The sequence below is a fragment of the Dipodomys spectabilis genome, unplaced genomic scaffold (assembly GCF_019054845.1).
Source record: "Dipodomys spectabilis isolate Male_0828 unplaced genomic scaffold, ASM1905484v1 ptg000140l, whole genome shotgun sequence".
Lineage (NCBI taxonomy): Eukaryota > Metazoa > Chordata > Mammalia > Rodentia > Heteromyidae > Dipodomys > Dipodomys spectabilis.
The window spans coordinates 23,025,707-23,048,661 of NW_024870817.1; the positions used below are offsets into that span (position 1 = coordinate 23,025,707).

Consider the following 22,955-nt stretch of genomic DNA (forward strand, 5'->3'; position numbering starts at 1 on the left):
GCTTAAAATCCCCAAAGTTGATAATCCAATTATTAAGTGGACCTAGGAGGTTTTTCAGAAGAAAAATGGTCAATAAATACATGAAGAAGGTTCAAATTCACTGACCATAAAAGAAATGCAAATGAAAACAATATTGGGATTCTAATGATAAAAGGCATTTCCTTGAAAAATCATCATTAAGGTTTATAGCTCATTTCTCAATTAAAATGTTTTGGGTTTTTTTTTTGTTTTTTGGTCCGATCGTGGGGCTTGAACTCTGGGCCTGGGTGCTGTCCCTCAGCTCTTCAGCTCAAGGCTAGCCGCTCTACCACTTGAGCCACAGTGCCACTTCCGGCTTTTTTCTTTTTGCTTATGTGGTGCTGAGGAATTGAACCCAGGGCCTCATGCATGCAAGGCAAGTGCTGTACCACTGAGCCACCTTCCCAGCCCTCAATTAAAATGTTGAAAGCTGCTAAATAATGGAATGGAATGGAATAGCATCTTCAATAATCTTGGGGGGGGGTGTAAATAAGTTTGACAAGAAATGTACTCACAACCTTACTTATATAACTGTAACCCAATAAAAAAATTTTTAAACTTAAAAAAAAGAATCTTTTGCTACAAGAAATAGACAACATAGTTTATAGCACTAAAAGCAATGTCAGAAATGAGCATGAAATGACAAAGTTTTCAGCCAAACTAGGAAGTCCATTGCCAGAATCCCTGTACAAAAGCAAAAAAAGAATGTTTTACCAAAGATCAAGCAAATCAACATAAAATTGATATGCATGTGTGTAAATATCACAATGATGCCCCTTTGAGCAATTACATTAAAGATTAAAAAAGTAAAATATCCTCTTACGATTCTGTAAATCTTAGCCCTGGTTTATACAATAAACCAAGACTATGAGGTTTTTATTTTGCTCGATGAGAAGAACCACATAGCTTTCTTACTGTTGCTTTTCCATAACAATGCTCTCTACATTAAAAATACATATTGTGTTGCAGTATTTATATAATGTTTAGTGATCTGTGGAAATTCCAAATTAAGAAAAAAGTTACAATCCTTCAGAAATACTAAATGAGAAAAGGACAATACCATGTTTAATTCTGTTACATAATAAACTTGGATTTTTCTAAAGCACATACTCCCAAACTTCTTTATCAATCCCATTCAGTTTCATGTAGTGGGATTACCTTAGAACAGATAAAGTCCTGTGAGTGTATCAGAAAAATGAAAGGCCACAATTACACACTGGTAAAGTACACTGATGATAGAAAGTACTTTCATTCAACTTCCCCCATAAAGCATTACATTCAGTTCTTTTCTGCACAATGAAACTCAGGTAATATATCTGTAATACTCTAAAAGGTTCATTTGTAACTAAGAATGTAGTCTAGGGATTTATAACATCAGAAGTAAAATGTAAAAATGAAAGCAGTTTAATTTCAACTATCAAAGGGGAGGAAATGTAACAAGTGACTTCACCTTACAAAAGGCAAAGCTGTCTTTTAGTAGTTTACTTTGGCTACAAGAATTATAGAAGGTTTAAAATCCAAAGTCTCTAGACTCAAGCCATTTTATTTTCTTCTGGCAGTGCTGGGGTTAGAATTCAGAGTGTTTTAGCAAGCACCTTACCACTTTGAGATACTCTCTAGCCCTTTCTGTTGTATTAGTTTATTTTTCAGATAAGAATCCCACTTTTACCCATGGCCAGCCTCAGACCATGATCCTCCTACCTACACCTCCCACAATACAGAGATTACAGGTGTGATCCTCAATAACCATATTGATTTTTGAGATGAAGTCTAACTTTTTTTTTGGTATGGACAAACCATAATCTTTCTGATCTTTACCTGGTTAAAATAATTTGTAAGGAGAAGTCTCACAAAAATATTCCTAATTCTATCTACCAGTATGGCTAACATACTGAAAACATGATAGAAATAAGAAAATAGAGGCTGAATATTAAAAATATTAATAAAGTTGGCATGGAGACTTATGCCTGTAATCCCAGCTACTCAAGAGGTAGAAATTGGGCAAAAGCTAATAAGACTAGATCTCAACAAATAAGCAGAAGGTAGAGCAAGTATAGAAGCATCTGCGGGCTGGGAAGGTGGCTCTGTGGTAGAGTGCTTGCCTTGCATGCATGAAGCCCTGGGTTCGATTCCTCAGCACCGCATAAACAGAAAAAGCCGGAAGTGGTGCTGTGGCTCAAGTGGTAGAGCACTAGCCTTGAACTGAAGAGCTGAGAGACAGCGCCCAGGCTGAGTTCAAGCCCCACAACTGACAAAAAACAAACAGAAAAAGTAGAAGCATCTGCCATTTTTATGCCATCAGTGGGAAGACAGAAAAAGAGGAGAACTGGGAACTACGAGGAAATGACTTGGAGACAGAAAACTACAGGGAAATAAACCCAGAAGAAAAAAAAAACATCAAAGAGATCTGAGCTCTTCCTCAGCAACTCAGTAGTGTGAAGGGAGCTGGAGACTATTACAAGGTAAAATGAACAGTCCTGTTGACAGTCAACTAATCCTAGCTGGGGGGAAAAAGTCCATAAAACCTGCCAGCCTGAAGCATACAGGCCATAGAGGATGGGTCACAGAAGTAGACCAGGAAAGGGAGATGCTCTAACAGGAACCCACAGGAATGTGTAAAATGAGCCGCCAGTGCAGCTCACCCCTCATCCTTCCATCCTTACCTGTGTAACTAGATTACCCAAACATTTATTTGTGGTTTGTTTTATTTAGCATTGTGTGAATATATTTATTTCTCCTTCTCTTTTCCTACTGCAAGACATGACCTAGATCTTTTCTACCCATCTCATTCCACTACCTCTTGAAGGGACTTTTCTCCAATTTGTCACAGATCAGAGGGCTATAATTGTGTGCGCTTATTCCTGAGTCTTCTATTCTGTTCCATTGACTTTCATGTCTGTTTTTGTGCCAGTAACATGCTGCTGTTACTATGACTGTGTAGTATAATCTGAAGTCTGGTACTGTGTTTTACTCAGGATTTTTGCTGCTTTTCAAGGTCTTTTATACTTGAATAATGAATATGAATTCTTGGGTTGAATTTTCTATTTCTGTGAAAAATGACATTGGGACTTTGGTTTTGGCAATATGCCATTTTCAAAATTTTAATTCTGCCTATAAAGAACAATCATCTCTACCAATATTTCCTAGTGTTTCTTTTTTTTAAATTTGCTTTAGGGTTCTTTTATTTGTGACTTTTTGGGTTTTTGTGCGTGTGTGTGTGTATGTCGAACATGGGGCTTGAACTCTGGGCCTAAGTGCTGGCCCTGTGCTCTTCAGCTCAAGGCTAGTGTTCTACCTCTTGAGCCACAGCACCATTTCCATTTTTCTGGTGGTTCATTGAAGATAAAAGTCTCATGGACTTTCCTGCCCAGGCTGGCTTTGAACCGCAATCCTCAGCCTCCTAAGTAGCTAGGATTACAGGCATGAGCCATGGGTACCCGGCTTTTGTTTTGAGACAGGACCTCACTATACTACACAGGGTAACCTAGAAGTCCTAGGTTCATACTTTTCCCCTTCAGCCTCCTGAATGTTGGGATTATAAGTATGTGCCATCAGGCCCAGTTCCAGTACTCATTTCTTTTTATTTTTTAAATTAACTTTAGTTGTACAAAGGACTTTCAATCTCACAGGTTACTTGATGAGACAATGCATCTTGACCAATGTATTTTTTAAAGCAATACAAGGTGCACCATAAAATATAATGGTTATGTGGGGGCTGGGAAGGTGGCTCAGTGGTAGAGCGCTTGCCTTGCATGCATGAGGCCCTGGGTTCTATTCCTCAGCACCACATAAGCAAAAAAAAAAAAGCCGGAAGTGGCACTGTGGCTCAAGTGGTAGAGCGCTGACCTTGAGCTGATGAGCTGAGGGACAGCGCCCAGGCCCAGAGTTCAGGCCCCACGACTGGATCCCCCTACTCCCCAAAAAATAATGGTTATGTGGTCAAGACCCAATGTACATTAGACAAAAAGTCTCAAAAACTATGAAAAATGAAGGAACTTGCTTAATTGAGTATTCTGAAACAGTAAGTTAATGAATCACAATCTCCTAATATCTATAAATATACCACAAACATGCAAAAGGTAAATAGTAATCTTAACTGGTGTTAATAAACACTATGCAAAATATTATACTTCATCTTATAACCTAAATAGTTTTTTGGAAATAGTTCTTTTATTTGAAAAAACTAAAAATGAATTTGCACAGAAAGCAGTTATCAAGTTGATAACTGAAAGTATTGAATATATATTTTTCCTTGATTTAAAAATTATGATTATAGGGCTGGGAAGGTGGCTCAGTGGTAGAGCACTTGCCTTGCATGCATGAGGCCCTGGGTTTGATTCCTCAGCACCACATAAGCAAAAAGAAGTAAAGCCGGAAGTGGCGCTGTGGCTCAAGTGGTAGAGCACTAGCCTTGAGCTGAAGAGCTGAGGGACAGCGCCCAGGCCCAGAGTTCAGGCCCCACAACCGGACCCAAAAAAAAAAAATTATGATTATAGCCAGGTGCTAATGGCTTGTGCCTGTAATCTTAGCTACTCAGGAGCTTGAGATCTGAGAATTACAATTTGAAGCCAGGCAGAGGAAGAAAAGTCGACTAGACTCTTATCTCTAATTAATCACCAAAAAAGCCAGAAGGGGAGCCATGACTCAAACAGTGCAATACTAGCCTGGAACAAAAAAGCTCAAGGACAGCATCCTGGCACTGAATTCAAGTCCCAGAACAAGCGCGCATGCGCATGCACAAACAAGCACACACGCACACACAAGCACGCACGCACACACACAAAATATGACTGCAAAATCATCTATTTAAATTTTATGATTCTAGAGAGGGGAGGCATGAATATCTTCTACAAACAAGAGCTATAGATTTTTTATCTTTCCTTCTTTGATTTTCACATTTTTCTTTTTTCAATTGAAAGAATGAGATTTTATGATCCAATGAATACACAGGTATGCTATATTCAACTTTTCAAGAGGTATGTTGTGCATTAATAAAATTTTTCATGAAAACTTTTCCATTTTCCTTTTAAGTTTACTGGTTTTAAAGAGCACATTTTAAAGTACACTTTACCTGAAAGCTCCATAAAGTGGTCTGTACCAACAGACAAAGGAACAAGGAGTAAAAAGCAAGAACCACAGGATACTCAGTCCAAAGTCAACTGCTCTTGCAGAGTCAACGCAAAACCAAGCCAGACATCCGAAGATATTGAGAAACAATGTTACAGCATGAACTGCAGGAAACAAAACAGAAATGTTGACATTCCATTCATTCATTCAACAAAAATTATCAATGAAAAATATTCCTAAGAACATTTCCATTTGGTATTTTTCAAAGCACTGCTGTTTCTTACACATTTGATTTGAAAACAAAATACATAGTGAGGCCTAATATCCAATACATGCACTCTTGGTGATAAATCTAGTTGGCCCTTTCCTACAAAATTAAACCAAAAAAAGCACTATTTTAGGTCTTCTTCCCTGAGAAAGGAACCTGTTACATGACTTAAACCAAGACCCAAGAATTAAAGTTGTGCCTGCTAAGAATAAAGATTTAGGAAAAGATCCTATTCAGAATAATATTTTTAGAAAATTAAACTACAGAACAAAAACTGGGCTAAAAATACAAATAGATTAGCATATTCTATAAGGATTACTTCATTTTCATACATTTCCAATTTATTAGTGCGGAGGGCAGTCGGGGGCTTGAACTAAGAGCCTGGGAGCTGTCCCTAAGTTTTCTTGCTCACAGCTAGTGTTCTACCATTTAAACCATACGTCTACTACAGCTTTTTAGTAGTTAATTAACGATAAAGAGTCTCATGGACTCTCCTTTCTCAGCAGGCATTGAATTGCAATCCTCAGATCTCAGCCTCCTGAGAATCCAGAATTACAAGTGTGAGCAATTTCCAATTCTTCTAAAGTCCTGAAAAACTGTTTGGTTGATATTATTAATAGCACGCACAAATACACACATACAATGATGCATTTCCACAGGTGAGCAAGCCTTTCCTCTAGGTAAGACAAATAAACCTTGGCAAACTCTTCAAAAGTTAACAGATCAAAAACCTAAATAGCATCTAAGAACACTATGATCCTAAAGAACAACACTTACCTACTACAGTTAATAATTTTAAAGAAACTTTTGAAATATTCATAAGCAGAATTTATTTTAGGAAAATAAATTTTCCTGTAAACCAAAATACTGTAAATGATATAAAATGCAAATTAAACTATGACTAATTAAAATTAACAAATAAAAAGTTTATTAAATCTAAATAAACAACGTAACATACATTAAAATGAAAATTTGAGTATCTTAATAAATCAAAATCAGTAATTAGTAGAACAGAATAAAGTCACATATTCTAGGATGCTCTAAATCTGCTCTCATCTAACTATAGATGAACAAACCCTCGAGTGAAACACTTCATCGGATGAGCGAAGACATCTTGGTATAGTTACATTACAGGACAATTACTTCACCGCTGTCAGCTTGTTTCTTAGCTACAGAAATACCTGAGCTCTTCCAGCTTTAAAATTCATTTCCCTTTTTTTAACTTTTAATTATTCCTACTTCAATTTTTTATGTGTATGTGGCAGTCTCAGGGCTTGAACTCAGGACCTCAAGCTCTCACTCAGCTTCCTTGCTCTTGGCTGATGCTCTGCTACTTAACCCACCAGTCCAGTCAGGCATTTTGCTAATTAATAGGAGATAAGAGTCTCAAAGATTAGGGGGGGAGGGGGGAGGCTGGGAAGGGATGTGAAGGATAAACAAAGGAGGAGGCTGCAATGCTTGGTAAGAAATGTACGCATTATCCTGCCCATGTAACTGTAACTCCTCTGTACAGTATGTTCACAAATAAAATTAAATTAAATTAAAAAAAAAAAAAAGAGTCTCAAAGATTTTTCTGCCTTGGCTAGCTTTAAACTGTGATCCACCAGGTCTCAGTCTCCTGAGTTAGTATACTGTCATGAGCCACCAGTGCCCGGCACTTATTGGAATTTTAATTCTCATGAAAGCCGGCTTACTAACATATTAAAAACGCTTTTTTAAAAAATTTAAAGACAGCTGTGGTAAAGGCTTAAAAACAATTCAAAGTGTAAAATTATTGTTCTGCATTATTAAAGGACAGGCAGCTATATAAAAAATTAAATGTTAAGAACATTCTAACTTCAGTTTCAAACTTCATAGGAAAAACTTGAAAGGTTTTTCTTTTAATTCATTCACAAAATTCATTCACATATGTTCTAAAGTCCTTAAAATTCTCCCAAGTATAGATAAAAGTATTCATTTAATTTTATGTAATCTGGCAAAAAACAAAACGGTTTCTAGGTGTTTCCAAAGTAACTAAGAACCATGATCAATAAATCATTTACTTATACTTCAATAAAGGTCATAATGTCTAGGGCAATTTAACAATCTGCCCACTTATGTGAAAATCAGCACATATAGAATGGCATATCAATGTGAAAGCAAAATCTATATTGCTAATTTCAACTCAATTTAATGTACACTCTTGGACTCTGAGGACAAGCAAAACACTGGAGAAATCTTTAAGCCATTTGGTTCACATAGTGTGCAACTGAACAACTCTCTTTCATATAAAATTTCAAATTTGCTTTACCAAACACTCAGATTTGGTATTAGTGGACCTAAATTTGTAACCATAAATACAATATAATTTTTGCTAATTTCTGAATTACAATATAGAACCCTAACATCGAATATTATCTTCTTCGGTACATGCTTATTAATTAGCTTGTATTTTTTTCTTTTTTTAATTCAGGAAGTACACTTCAAAAAGTCATTCTTCCTTTCAGTGTTAATTCTAATTTCCTGAGTTTATAGGGTAAATTATTAATTTTATGTCAGGAACCTCTGAAACTATATCATGAATGTATTTATTTAAATGGAAAGCACTTCTTTCTTTTGGTACTTCTGGCAGGTGGTACAATATGGAAATCTACATCTAGACTAGCTGGATATCTATCCAATTCTAAAGTTACTTGGAAATGTTGAACAAGTAACTCAAATTTCCTAAGTTTCTGTTTACCTATGTATGAAACCAAATAGTATAATATCTGCTTCAAAATGTGGTTAGGACTTAACAAGATAATATATACAAAGTGATCAACACTATGCTAAGTATAAAATAAATTTTCAACAAATGTTGACTGTCATTACAATTATTACTTTAGTATGAAAGCATTAGCTAGCCCCAAATCGGCAACAGGTTGCTGCTTCTTCAAACTAAATACAAACAGCCTGTATCTTTTAAAATGCAGATACATTACTAAGCTGGTGATGAATCTTAACTTTTTTGCAAAACAGAATCCTCATTGAAATCTTGAGCCTTCTTCAGTGCCAATTAACAATACTATAAAAATTATACTCAAATATATTAGATCCAAAACTTTGAAAGTTATGTACTTGTCAGAGTAAACCAGTCTATTCTGAAGCCTCAACATTAAAGTAGTCAACCATTTAATTCAACCAACCATTTTCCCCAATCTCCAATTCACTAAATTTCTTGTATTATTTTTCAAGCTCCTGTTTCCTATACATGTTTTTGTAAAGTCAACTAACATGCCTAAAATGCTCAACCAACTTACATCCATTTTTAAACTATACACACATAAAATATAAATGCATATATATGAAGATACATTGGCTAAATAAATGAATTGGTTATATGTACATGTACATATATGGAATTATACCTTTAATATTAAAACACATATAATGCTACTGACACTGGGGATTCAGTAAAGCAAATTCTCAACAAGAAGCCAAATATAAAAGTTCGAAAAATACTGTCCAAAAAATGAGGGAGGGAATAACAATGTTTGACAAGAAATGTACTCACTACCTTACGTATATAACTGCAACCCCTCTTTACATCACCTTGACAATAAAATTAAATTTAAAAAAGAGGAAAAATATGGTCCATAATTACTTCTCATATCCCCAGATCACCTCATCTACATGAAGGATGCTCCTAAAAGATTTTGAAGAAAATTATTAGAAAAGTCTCACTAATTATAAAATAAGAATGTGCCCTATAAATTATAAATCCCATTACTGTTATTACACAACTGCCATCTTCCCATTGACTCAATGACAGTCAGTGAGGCTGAGGTTACAGTTTGTAATAAAATGAAACAGAATAAGTGGGAAGTCTGTGTAGATACAGCAAACTTGCTGATAGCTTGACTTTACTTTTGTATTCCATGGGCCATAACTATACTCTAAACAACATGAGCATCACAGACCAAAATGTATATGCTAATGTCTTTTTAAAAAATTGTCAAGTAGTTTCAAGAATTGCAATACTCATAGCCACTTGAAAATTAAGAAGTAACTTGTGCCCAAAGCCATGTTAAAATTACAGTTTAAGGCCAGGTACAAGTGTCTCACAACCTATTATCCTAGCTACTCTGAGAGAAGCCAAGAGTTCCAACAGTTTGAGAATGGTCTGGGCAAAAAGTTAGCAGGACCCCAGCTCCCTACTGACATAATTGCTACCATATGTCAACTGGGAGAAAACCAATGCAACGAAGTATGCCTCACACTGCAACTATGCAGGAGGCAATCTAAGCCAAACAAAAAATTCACAAGATCCCACCTCAGCTGAAAAAGCTAGGTATAATAGTATTTTCCTGTCATCCCAGCTACAGTAGGAAACCTAAGTACGAGGATCATGGTCCAGGAAAGTCTGGACAAAAATCAAGAAGACCCCTCAAAAAGTATAGTGGCTCAAGTCTATAATCCTAATTACTTGGAAGATGGAAATGGGGGATCATGGTTCAAGGCCAGCTTGGACAAAAAGTTCAAAATACTCCATCTTTACAAATAACTGGGCACAGTGGCATACACCTGTCATCAGCTACCTGGAAAGAACAATGGCTGGGTGCTACAGCATGTGCTTCTCGTCCCATCTATGAAGGTTAAGATTCAGGGTGATCCCTACATAAAGAAATACACTATCTTCATAAAACATAAAACAACAACAACAAAAAAGGTTGGGGTGTGGCTCATATAACAGAGTGCCTGCCAAGCAAGCAAGAAACCCAGGTTTAAACCTCAGTACTACCAAAAAAACCAAAAACTTACAGTCTATATTACATATTTTTTTTAGTCATAACACATACATTTAACAGAATTTAACATATTTTAAACATATTTTAACATATACAAAGGTCTTCCTTTGTACAAACGTAGTACACATAATTTTTTTCAAAACAAATCATGTTAAGTAACACTCTTCAACACTCATTATATCTAGGACACAGACTACTGCCTCAAAAGAAAATCTTTTTTTTTTTTTTTGGTCAGTCATGGGGCTTGAACTCTGGGCCTGGGTGCTGTCCCTCAGCTCTTCAGATCAAGGCTAGTGTTATACCACTTGAGACACAGCACCACTTCTGTTTTTCTGGTGGTTCATTGGAGATAAGAGTCTCACGGACTTTCCTGCCCAGGCTTTGAACTGCAATCCTCAGATCTCAGCCTCCTGAGTAGATAGGATTACAGGCATGAGCCACCAGGGCCCAACTAAAATCATTTTCAACATGAAGGTTTTTCCTAGCAAAGAAGATAGATTAACATATATTATAATTGTCATTTCTAATATGATATTTCACTGAGCATGGTGCTTATGCATACAATCCCAGCTACTAAGGAAGTAGAAATAAAAGGATCAAGATTTGAGGCCAGCACTGACAAAAATATTAGTGAAACCCTATCTCAACAAATGAGCTGAGGGTGAGGGGATATGGGGATACTGAAAATATCATGATCCGGGGCCAGTCTAGACAAAAGCACAGACTTTATTTACCCCAAAGTAGATTTTAAGAAGTTAGGGAACGTGACACAAGTGGTAGCAAGCCTAGCAAGCACAAAGCCCTGAGTTCAATCCTTGGTACCACTAGTAAACATTTCATTCTAGAAATTAAGAGTAAGACCTATATGCAGGAAAAAAACCATAATTTACCATATTATCTTTAATATATCCAGTCCTTAAAAAATGGACTTTTATAAGCTGTGAGTAGGATGGAAAGGAAAAACTGGAAGAGATCAAGGGAAGGGATGAAATTGTCAAAAAAAAAAAAAAGTACTCTTACCTGACTTATAAGTATAACCCCTCTGCCCATCACCTTTATAACAATTTTTAATTAATGAACATATGAACTCCAAATAAAATTGTGTTCTATACTCACACATCCACAAGTAGTACATAAGCTTTACTGTCTTTTGGAATTCTACAGGAATGTCTACTGAAAAATCCTGATAGAAACAAGGCCCCACAGGAAAATTGCTAGGAAGAGGTGGCCAATTATTTTTTCTTCCTGTAAATAAAGAGAGACATTATAACAAATACGTACTATTCCAATTTCTGCTTTATAATAAAGGCCCCTATTATTTTAATAGCTGTTATTTTAAAACAAAATTATTACTGTTAAATTCCTAGAACTTTGAGAGCTAAGCTTTATAGTTCTAGAAAATTTCTCAGAATTACTACTTTATAAAAACCATAGTGGTAAAAATACTTTTCCAGTCTCATATCATACTTGGCAGGAATCATTTGTGTATAGGAGAAACTAGAAACAAAAAAAGAAAGCACTAAAACATATCCTCAGACTCTGCCTTAAAATCAATTATTTCAAAGTCTCAAGAGCCTGGCTGTCATGGAAAAGCCACGGAAAGCTTCAATATCAATTTTCTCCTCTTAGTCCTAAGTATTTCAATAAAAAGGCCAAACCATGTAGAGAGGGAAGACTGTTTTTTAAATCTCAGGTTTTCTACTGTTAACTTTATGAAGAACAAAAGATTAAACTAATACCAAAAGAATCATCCAGAAGTCTCAAAAATCTAGAAAAAGACAACACCCAAATGATATATCTAAGAAAGTATAAAACTGTAAGAAAGGGAAATTTAAAAAATCAGAGCATAGAAGTAGAAGTCAACAAAAGTCATTGGCTAATTTAAAAAATTTTATCCAACAACTTTAAAATTTTTAATTGAGTAGTTTTTATAGACCAAAATAATTTTTATAGTGGAAAAAGATGACCTATTTGATTCTCCCCAAAAGTGCCCTCTGTTACATTAATTACAGTATTCAAATTTGGGGACTGAGAGTCTATATAGGTCAGTAGTAAAACACTTGCACCACATATATAAAGTCCTAGGTCTGACCCCCAGCACACAAAAAAAATTTCATATACTTTACACACTTTTACCAATCTCTCTGTATTTAGAAAACAGTAAAGCTGGACACCAATAGCTCCTGCTTATAATCCTAGCTACTCAGGAGGCTGAGATCTGAGGATCATGGTTTGAAGTCAGCTCAGGCAGAAAAATCTGTAAGAGTTTTATATCTAATTAATCACACACACACACACACACACACACACACACACACACACACACGCCCAGAAGTGGAGAGGTGTGGCTCAAGTTGTAGAGCACTAGCCTTGAGTAAAAAATCTCAGGGTCAGTGCTCAAGCCTTGAGTACACACACACACACACACACACACCCACACACTCAAGCCTTGAGTACACACACACACACACACACACACACTCCAGCCTTGAGTACACACACACACACACACACACACACACACACACACACACACACACACACACACACACACACACACACACACACACACACCCCCAGAAGTGGAGAGGTGTGGCTCAAGTTGTAGAGCACTAGCCTTGAGTAAAAAATCTCAGGGTCAGTGCTCAAGCCTTGAGTTCAAGCTCCAGGATCAGAACAAAACAAGAAAGCAAGAAGGAAGGAAATAAGGAAAGAGGAGAAAAAGAGAGAAAGAGAGAGGAGAAGGGGAGGGGAGGGGAGGGAAGGAGAGGGGAGGGGAGGGGAGGGCAGGGGAGGGAAGGGACAACAGAGAAAGTAACAGAGCTGGGAAGAATGTTTATGTTGCAATAATCTATGGTAGTAGAATGTACCAATGTAATCCTCCTCTGCCTAACATATTGAAATTTTTTTAAAAAGAAGTGTTAGCCACTGTTCCAAAGCTTTAAAAAAAAAAAAAAAAGTAGAGAATAGCAGTAAAGAACAGTCTGTGGCTCTGGAGCCAGAAGTGCCCAGACATTTACTGGTTAGGAGGTTTGAGGCAGTCTAACCTCTCAGAGCTTGAATTTCTTCAGCTATAAAAAGGGAGCAACAACTAGACCCGCCCTCAAAAGGATTACAATGAAGATTACACATGAGTAAACCGGTGAAAATACAAAGTGTACTACTACAAATCTAACTCTGTTAATGTCCCACTCTTTGTTATTACTTTTACTAAAATGTCTCACAGAAATAATCTGCCCATGAGCTGGGAATGTGGCTTAGTGGTACAGTGATTGCCTAGCATGCCTGAAACCCTGGGTTTGATTCTTTAGTACCACATAAACAGAAAAAGCCAGAAGTAAAGCTGTGGCTCAAGTGGTAGAGTGCTAGCCTTGAGCAAAAGAAGCTCAGGGACAGAGGCCAGGCCCTGAGTTCAAGCCCCAGGATTGGCAAAAAACTAAAAGAGAATGAATTTGCACTTATCTGTGCTAAGAGGACAGATTATAGTTTACAGATACTTCAATTACCTCTCTAGTATCTCCTTCTATAGAGACTGTCGCTGGGCTGCAAGCAAGAAAATGACCCAGATAAACATGTCTTTCTGAGGCTGTAGGTAGAGTCTCTAGCCTCTCAAATTCTGAGATTGGGAAGAAATATTCTATGTATTTTTGTCCTGGTCCTGTTATTTCATCCTTACTCAGGTATCCTACCTGTGCCTTACCCAGCTAACCTTCTTCCTCCTTATTCAGAGACTGTAAGTACTCCCTAAGATACTACCCTAAAGTGATCTTTGAGGGCTGGGATGTAGCTCAGTGGCAGAGCACTTGCCTAGCAAGTGCAGCATCCTGGGTTCATCCCCAGGACCAAAAAAGAAAAGACAAAAGCAAAAAATACAGTTAAAGTGATCTTTGAGAACCACAGCCTGAATAATTCCATAGAAAATTCAGAATTCATTTATTTCTTTATCATATAAATAGCCTGGCTTATCTCAAAAGTTTTTCTAATATTCTTTGGCTAATATGATGTTGTATTTATAAGGACCAAGACAGAGAGATAGTGTGAAGTTAGTTTGAAAAAGGTAAGAGTCAAATGCAGGGCACATTCAAGCACCCTCAACAGAAAATGTGGAATTAAAGGATCCTGGGCCCAACCAAAGTTATCAAGTTCACATTCACCTTCTGCGTGATGAGGCTAACACTATTCTAATCTCTATCAAAAGACTATACAAACCAGCCAAGATCAGAGAGCTACAGATTATCAGGTAGGCAATCTGTTGTCTGATCTTCTTGTAAGAACAGGAAACAAGGCAGGTTTATCCACAAATCAAATGAGTTACGAAAGAAATTCCATTTCAAACTTCTTTGGACACTACCATGTTGACTGAGATTCTGCATTTCTCGTTCTCGACGATCTAATTCTGCAGCTTTTCTTTCCAGTTCTTCTTGGCGCTTAAGAAGTTCAGCTTGAGCCAAAGCATGTTCCTAAACAAAAATTTCCCATATGTAACTAGGCTGTCAGAAGAACAAAATACTCTACCTGCCACTTATTTCTATTATAATAAAAGTATAATGAAAATAAGATTCCCCCAAATAGGAATTTATTCGAAAATATAATTTCAGAAAATATAATGGGCATATTTGGCTCATTTTAATCCTTCGGTTATGAAAACTCTCAGTGGAATGTTGAATTCATAGGATAGGGAAAACCTATCATATTAACAGTAGTCAGAGTCATGAAGTAATCTTAGAAAATGAAATTAAGGTGACTTTCATGCCTAAATAAGAGAGGAGAGGCCAGGAGAACACTTGAGGAAAAGGGTAAACAAATCTGAATTGCTCTGAGATAAAGGATATATAAGGCTCCCAGTGATGCAAGAGTACTTTATAGTTTCTTAAATGTTGTAAGATGCTAAAGCAAGACAAGGAGATACTTAAGAAATTCTTGCCTACAACTCCGATCCTAGATGATACTCAGCATCTTACTCACCTCTGAGTTTTCCTGCTATCTACTACCTCTCCCCCTACTACCCACTGGTTAGCCAATATAACTTACTCTCCCGTAATATCTATTATCCTATCATTATTCTATTGTTACTGTAATAAAACTGTGCATTAAAATTTTAATAGAACAGCTAAACACCGGTGGCTTATGCCTGTAACTATGGCTACTCAGGAGGCAGAGATCTGAGGATCATGGTTCAAAACCAGCCCAGGCAGGAAAATACATGAGAAACATCTCCAATTAACCACCAGAAGACAAGCTGTGGCTCAAATGGTAGGACACTAAGCCTTAAGCAAAAAGCTTAAAAAAAAAATTGCGAAGAGCCATGTACTGGTAGCTACCTACTCAAGAGGCTGAGATCTCAGTTAAAAGACAATGTAAGCAGAGAAATCAAAGAGATTTTTATCTCCAATTAACCAGCAAAAAGCCAAAAGTGGAGCTGTGGCTCAAGTGGTAGGATGGTTGCCATAAGTGAAAAGGCCTAGCGAGAGCCCAGTACTAGTGGCTCTAGTACTGGCACGCACCAAAAACAGGGGGCAAGAAAAATTTCATTCTGCAAATTGTATACCAAGGTGATATATAAATCCTATGATTTATTTAATAATGGACTATATTCAATAAGGTATGACAAAGTTAGATACTAACAAAAAGTATTAGTACTTGTCCAGTGGCATGATAGCTTATTCAGACTTACAAGTGATTTAAAACTTCAAGGAATGGGCAGAGAATTACTTTGCTCTATTACTTTGCAATACTGATACTGTAATTTCCCATACAAATAGTTAACATGCACTAACCTTTGCAATCTGTGTATAAGCTGGATGTTCCTCTGTTGGTTTCATTATTGCTGGTTGTGTGTTGGGTACATTAGGCATTTTCACACTGCCTGGTGGAGGCTAGAAAGATTAAGGAAAAAAAAAACACAAATTATATAACTTACGTTCTAACTCTAACACAAATAGAAAGTACCATCCTCCAAGATCTGTCTCTTCTTAGATGTCTGCTGAGAAAGACTTTGGGCCCCAGGAACCCCTTCCCCAACAGAGAACATGGGTTCAACACAATTGTCTGGGCTTCGTAAATGCTGAGAGCTGACTATGTGCAATGCTGAGCCAACATGTTAGATGTCTACTGAGGAGAACCTCTGTCCTAAGCAATCAACGACCACCAACATGGCAGCAGTGGCCATTATCTGTCTTTCACAGCTTCTGACAGCTGACTGACTGAAGCTGAGCCAACTTCTGAGATGTCTGAGGAGGATCTTGGTCCCCAGGAAACTTGGCTTCACAATAGCCACCATTGTCTCTCCTTTATAGCTATGGAGAACTCACTATGTAAGCCTAAGCCAATTTCTGAGATGTCTGCTGAGGAGGACCTCCATCTTCAGGAAAGCCAACCTGACAGCAGTGGTCACTCACTGTCCTTCATTCACAGACACTAAGAACTGTATGTATAAGGGTAAGTCAACACTTGAGATGTCTGATGAGGAGGACCTCAATCCTCAGGAACCCAAGACGACAGTGGTCATTCACAGCAGTGGCCATTGCCTATACTTCACAGTTGCTGACAGATGACTTCACAAGCCTGAGGCAACATTTAAGATGTATGCTGAGGAAGACCTTATTCCCTAGGAATACAAGAACATGGACTCAACAGCAGTGATGCATCATCTGCTAAGAAAGACCTCAATCCAAAGAGACTGACTTGACAGTAGCAGCCACTGTCTGTCCTTCACAGCTACTGAGAGCTGACTACGCAAGGCTGAGTCAATGTCTGAGATGTCTGCTCAGGAGAACCTCAGTGGGCAGGAACTGAGAAGACAAACTTGGCAGCAGCAGCTACTGTCTGTCCTTTACAGCTGACAGCTGATTGCTTGAGGCTGAGCCAACTTCTGAATTGTCTTCTGAGGAAGATCTTAACCTTTAAGAACCTGAGAAGACCAACATGACAGAAGTGACGGAAGCAGCTATCTGAGACATCTGCTGTGAAGGACATTGTTCTTCAGGAACCCAAGAAGAACAACCTGACTGGCAATCTGTCTGTCCTGCGCAGCCACTGCCAGATCACTGAGCATGCTTGAGTCAACATTTGAGATGTCTGCTGAGGCAGTTCTTGGTTCCCAGGAACCCAAGAAAAGGGTTCAACAGCAGCAACATTGTCTGTCCTACCCAGCTACTGGGAGCTCACTGTTTGAGACTGAGCCAATTTAGAGATATCTGCTAAGCCAACTTCTGAGAAGTTGTGGAGGAGAATCTAGATCGCCAGGAACCTGAGAAATACCAACTTGACAGTGGCAGCCACTATCTTTCACAGCCACTGAGAGCTGTCTACACCATGCTCAGCCAACTTCTGAGAGGTCTGATGAGGAGACCACTTCCCACCCGGGAAGTGGTGGTCACTGTCTGTCCTTCATGACTACTGATGGCTCTGTGTGTGTATGTGTATGTGTGTGTGTATACACACATACATACATAATATATATATAATTTATATGTTTATATATAGATTTATGTATAACTATATACCACATAATATGTACATCTATAATTATACATAATATAATTGTTATATATGTGTATATATTTTATATATGTGTGTGTATATATGTATATAGACAATAAGTATCCTCAAAGCATATTGGAGACCTGTTGCTGCAATCTAAGAACCACTGAAAAATGAAAAGCACAGGAAAATGGACAATAAACTGCACAAATTATTTTGCCAATGAGAAATGTCAGTATTTTGAAAGCAGCTGCAAAATTAAAAAGCAGATAGAGCTGGGTACTGGTGGTTCATGCTTTAATCCTAGGTACTCATTAGGCTGAGATCTGGAGGATCCAAGATCTGAGGCCAGTCTGGGCAGAAAAGCTTGCTAAATTCCATCTCCAAAAAAATCAACAAGACCACAGGGCTGGGGACGCAAACTATGAGGCCCCAAATTCAAATTGTAGTTCTACCAAAACTAAAAAGTAGTTATAACATAAAAGAAAGGAAAAAAGGACGACAGGTAAGAGCTACAAAAGGAAGTTCAAAGGTCAGAACTCCTAAGGTAAAAAACACTGCTAAGGTAGCATGATTGTACCCTGACACAGCCAATAGCAGCCATGGAAAGGAAATCAGGTATAACTATAACTGATTCTATAATTCATATGGGGAAATGGGGGCTAAGAATAGTTCAAACAATTCGGAAGAAAAATAAGACAGGGAGAGATCAGTGATAACAAGACTTACTAGAGAATATAGAAATTAAGTATGCTATAAGACTTACTAGAGAATATGGTAATTAAATGTGTTACAGACACAAGAGAAATGCACAAATTTTAAAAACTGACACAGAAACAAACCCACACAACTACAGAAGTTTGATGCCCAGAAGAGGCAGCACTAAAAGAGTAGAGAAATGCTACTAGTGACTAAATGGGGCTAGGATAGATTTTTACCTAGAAAAATAAAGCTCAATTTCTTATTTCATACAGATAAAAACAAACTCAAGATAGATTATTGACAATAAAAGCAAGAAAGTAAAATAAACACTTTTAGAGGAAATTTTTATTTTTATAAACTCAAAGCAAGTAACAACTTCTTAAATGTGAGCTCTAGAAGTCATGTGTGATTTGCTTATGATATATGCCACATGTTTAAAACAGTGCCTGAAACTCAGCACTCAAGTATCCATCAACTCAAATCAGTTAAGAAAACACACAAATTATTAAACCTGGATAAGTTCAACTATATTGAAATTTAACAGCTAAATATGAAAAAGTAAAATCACAGGCTAAGGAAATTACTGTTACACAAAATACATACAAAATTGTTAAAATCCATATAAATCCAAATTATTAAAAAACTGGTTAAAAGCCTGGTTTCAGTGATTCATGCCTATAATCATAGCTACTCAGAAAGCTGAGATCTGAGGATTGCAGTCCAAAACCACTAAGACAGGAAAGTCCATGAGACTCTTATCTCCAAACTACCAAAAAGCTGGAAGAGGAGCTATGGCTCTAGCATAGAGCATCAAGTTTACTAGAGCACTAGATTTGAGCAAGAAAGCTCAAGGTCAATGCCCAAGCCCTGAGTTCAAGCCCCAGGACCAGCACACACAAAAAGAAAGGATGGAAGGAGAAAAAGAGAGGAGGAAGAAACATGAGAGGGGGGAGGAAGGAAGGAGAGAAAGAGGGAAGGAGGGAAGGAGGAAAGAAGGGAGGGAAGAAAGGAAGGCAGGCAAGCAGGCATAGAAAATAGATTAAAAATCTGGACAAACTAGACAGAAAACAGTAATAGCAAATGAAATGCATGATGCTCAATATCACTAATCATCAAGAAGGATAAAAATAATGACATTCAATTTTGAAGGCATGGGACAGAAAATTTTTAACACCACTAAAATTTGGAACTATAGTTTTATATACAATGGTGGTATATATGAAAATTTAAGTTTTTCAAGTCAGTGAGAATACAAAGAATTATAAAAAAAATGTTGCTAGACAATAGAGGAGGGGGGAATCAAATCCCTGTCTCAACAAGAAAAAGTCCAAATAAAAGAAAAGGAAAGGAAAACTATGAAGGACCTAGGAGATAGTAAAACAAAAACATCAGTAGATGACTATCTGATCTTGGGATAGAAAAAAGTCATTCTAACAAGCATTATTTATTCTGTCTATAATCTTAGCTACTTAGGAGGCTAAGGTCTGAGGATTATGATTCAAAGACAGGAAAAGTACATGAGACTCTCTTCAATTAACTACCAAAAAATCTGAGGGGTAGAGTGTCTCAGTGGTAGAGTTCCAGGCTTGAGCAAAAAAGCCAAGGGACAGCACACAGGCCCTGAGTTCAAGCCTCAGTACCAGAAACAAAAAATAAATAAAAAGTCATTCTAAACATTTCAAGTTATGAGGGGGGAGAAATAATAAAAATATGAAAAGGTAAGTCATGACATAAAAATTTAAAACTTTGATGATATAAACTATTTCATTAACAAGAATAAATAATAAGCAACACATACAATTGATAATAAGAAACAGGTAAATTAATGAGGAAAAAGTATTTTTTAACAATCCTAAAGTACAATTTGGCATTATTTATGAAGAGTCATGAAATCATTTATCTCCCATGTCTTGTTGTTTGTTTTGGTAGTACTAGGGTTTGAACTTACAGCATCACATGCTTGTAGGATAAGTCATGCTGCAAGCTTTGTTTTTCATTGGTTAGTTTGAGGATAGACTCTTGCTTTTACCTGAGCACCTATCTGACCCTCAGTCTGCCTACTCTAGGCTTCCCGTCTTCACTAAGATTACAGTACATGCCACTATGTCCAACTTCCCACTGTAGAGCTGTAATTTGAAGACTTCTCTGTCTTGGCTGACCTAGTACTACAATCCTCCCACTCTCAGCCTCCAATGTAGCTCAGGATGACAGGCCTCCCCTTCAACCAGTTATGGGCTGAAAGGCAACCTCTAAAGCTTTTCTGCCCAGGCTGAGCTTAAACCAAGATCCTTCCAAAGTAGCTAAGATTACAGACGAGTCAGTGACAAACAGAGGAGGAGGCTACAATGCTTGATAAGAAATGTACTCATTATCTTGCCCATGTAATTGTAACCCCTCTGTACAGTATTTTCACAATAAAAAAAAAAAAGAAGAAGAAAAAAAAAAGAGTCAGTGACATCTGGCATGAACAGCTGTTTTTTTTTTAACAACAACAACAAAAAAAAATCCCAAGGAAATCTAAGATATTCATAAATATGTATATAATAAGAAAACTTAAAAACAGCTTTTGTTATAATAGCAAATTACAAATAATCCTAAAGCCCTAGGAACATATTTAGGATCCACTCAGTTGAATAAACAGCAACAAAAAAACAATGACTAAAGTCTCTAACATTCAGCACACATCAGGAGAAACACAGAACAAATTATCCTAGAACTTGCCCAGATGAAACCTTACTATCAGTGCTTTAAGGCTTTAAAAATAAATGAAGTATTCAGTACAACAAATTAGAAGATAAGGGTGAAGGTAGGGTTAGAGCTAGTAATTTGACAAGGCAGAGGCCACAGATGCTTGTGAGACAGCAATGCTGAGAAAGGTTGAAAAAGCCCAGATCCTACTCTAACAGCTAACATCTGCATAATTCCTTTACACGTATACATATTAAATAGGTCTCTGTCTAGCTCTGGGATTATCTTTTCTTCAGCCACAACACACTTGATTAGACACCTCAAGCCAAGTACAACTCTCAAGAAAGATCTCTTGAACTATCATTAACAGCCTATTCTGATCATGGCTTCTATTGTTTTTGAAGTTTTCACTTTTACACATAAAGGCAAACTTAATCTTAAAAAAAAAGATAAAAAAAAAACACTTGAGACTGCCACTTTGGGGTAACATGGCAGACCACATATGTGGAGAGACCCATAGCATATGATACCTTAAAATACCTAAACATTTTATCTAAATGTATTATAAATATAGAGCCTAGCCAGGCACTGATGGCTCATACTGTAATCCTAGCTATTCAAGAGGCTGAGATCTAAGGATCCAGGTTCAAAGCCAAATCTGCTAGACTTTTATCTCCAATTAACCACCAAAAACCAGAAATGGGTGCTGTGGCTCAAAGTGGTAGAGCATGAGCCCTGAGAAAAAGAGCTCAGGGATATCACCCAGGCCCTGAATTCAAGCCCCACAATTGACAAAAAAAAAAAAATCACACACACACACACACACACACACACACACACACACACACATACCATATATAGCTTAAGAAATCCTAGGAAACTATAAAGTGAAACAATAAAGGAGTGACATTGTGTGAAGGTAACAATGAAATCCCCTCTGTATAACTAATAGAAGCTAATTTTAAAAATAAAAAGATAACCTATTGAAGTCAGTCGAACAACTATTAAATTAAAAAGAAGAGAGAAACCATAAACCCAAGAAAGAAGAATCATTGTTTTTATGTGCACACTAGTACTAAGGCTTGAACTCAAAATCTCACATTAACCCAGATTTCTGGTTCGCAGCTAGTACTCTGCCACTTGTACTATGCCTCCAATTCAGCATTTTGCTGATTAATTGGATAGAGACTCTCTTGGATATTTCTGCTTACTGCCCAGGCTGGCTTTGAACCGCAATCCTTCAGATTTCAGGATTGCAAGTGTGAGCCACCAGCAGCACTTGGAGAAAGAAGTATTAATGGCCCTTCATGCAACTTGCCAAATCCCTGCCATTAAAGAAGCTGGAGACAAAGCTTGAGAGCTCATGCAGGGAACTTCAGATCCCTGCTTGAACAAGGACTTCCTAAAGAGCAACAGTCTCAGTGGATGAAGGAGGAAAAATGAAGAAAGAAGTGGTGAGAATGTTTACATGCATTTCCCTAAAAAATCCTAATTATAAACTTACCAACTTGCAGATTTGGAGCCAAAATTTATTTTTTTTCTTTTTTTTTTATTGTGAAAATACTGTACAGAGGGGTTACAATTACACGGGCAAGATAATGAGTACATTTCTTATCAAGCATTGTAGCCTTCTCCCTTGTTTCCCCTTCCCATCCCATCCTCCCCACACCACACCAAAGTTGTAAAGTTCGTTTTCAACATAACGACTTGTACGTCTCATTGTTGCAATGGGTCCACCTGCATCCCTATTTAAACGATTTGTGTTTTCCCTTCCCCTCCACAAATTATAACAACATCAAATACAGTGAAAGCAGGGATTATACCGTGGGGGAGGGACATACAAAGCAACAAAGAAATAATCTTATAAATGTGTTAGAAACAATCGCTTGAAAGAAAAAAACATTTGAATACATATCTTAGGGTTCATTCCCCTAACATCAACTTATCTGACCTTTTCTGCTTGA

General features: G+C 37.2%; 1 protein-coding gene across 2 annotated transcripts in view; it reads right to left on the reverse strand.

The window, feature by feature from the left end:
* The window catches only part of Scamp1 (secretory carrier membrane protein 1), an 84,860-nt gene that overhangs the window by 22,519 nt on the left and 39,386 nt on the right, over positions 1 to 22,955 (reverse strand). For both annotated transcript variants that reach the window (XM_042690909.1, XM_042690910.1), the window contains 4 exons: positions 15,897 to 15,995; positions 14,471 to 14,579; positions 11,236 to 11,364; positions 5,090 to 5,249 (listed from right to left, as the gene is read on the reverse strand). In XM_042690909.1, the coding sequence (XP_042546843.1) occupies positions 5,090 to 5,249; positions 11,236 to 11,364; positions 14,471 to 14,579; positions 15,897 to 15,995 (497 nt within the window). The remainder of the gene's footprint in view (positions 1 to 5,089; positions 5,250 to 11,235; positions 11,365 to 14,470; positions 14,580 to 15,896; positions 15,996 to 22,955) is intronic.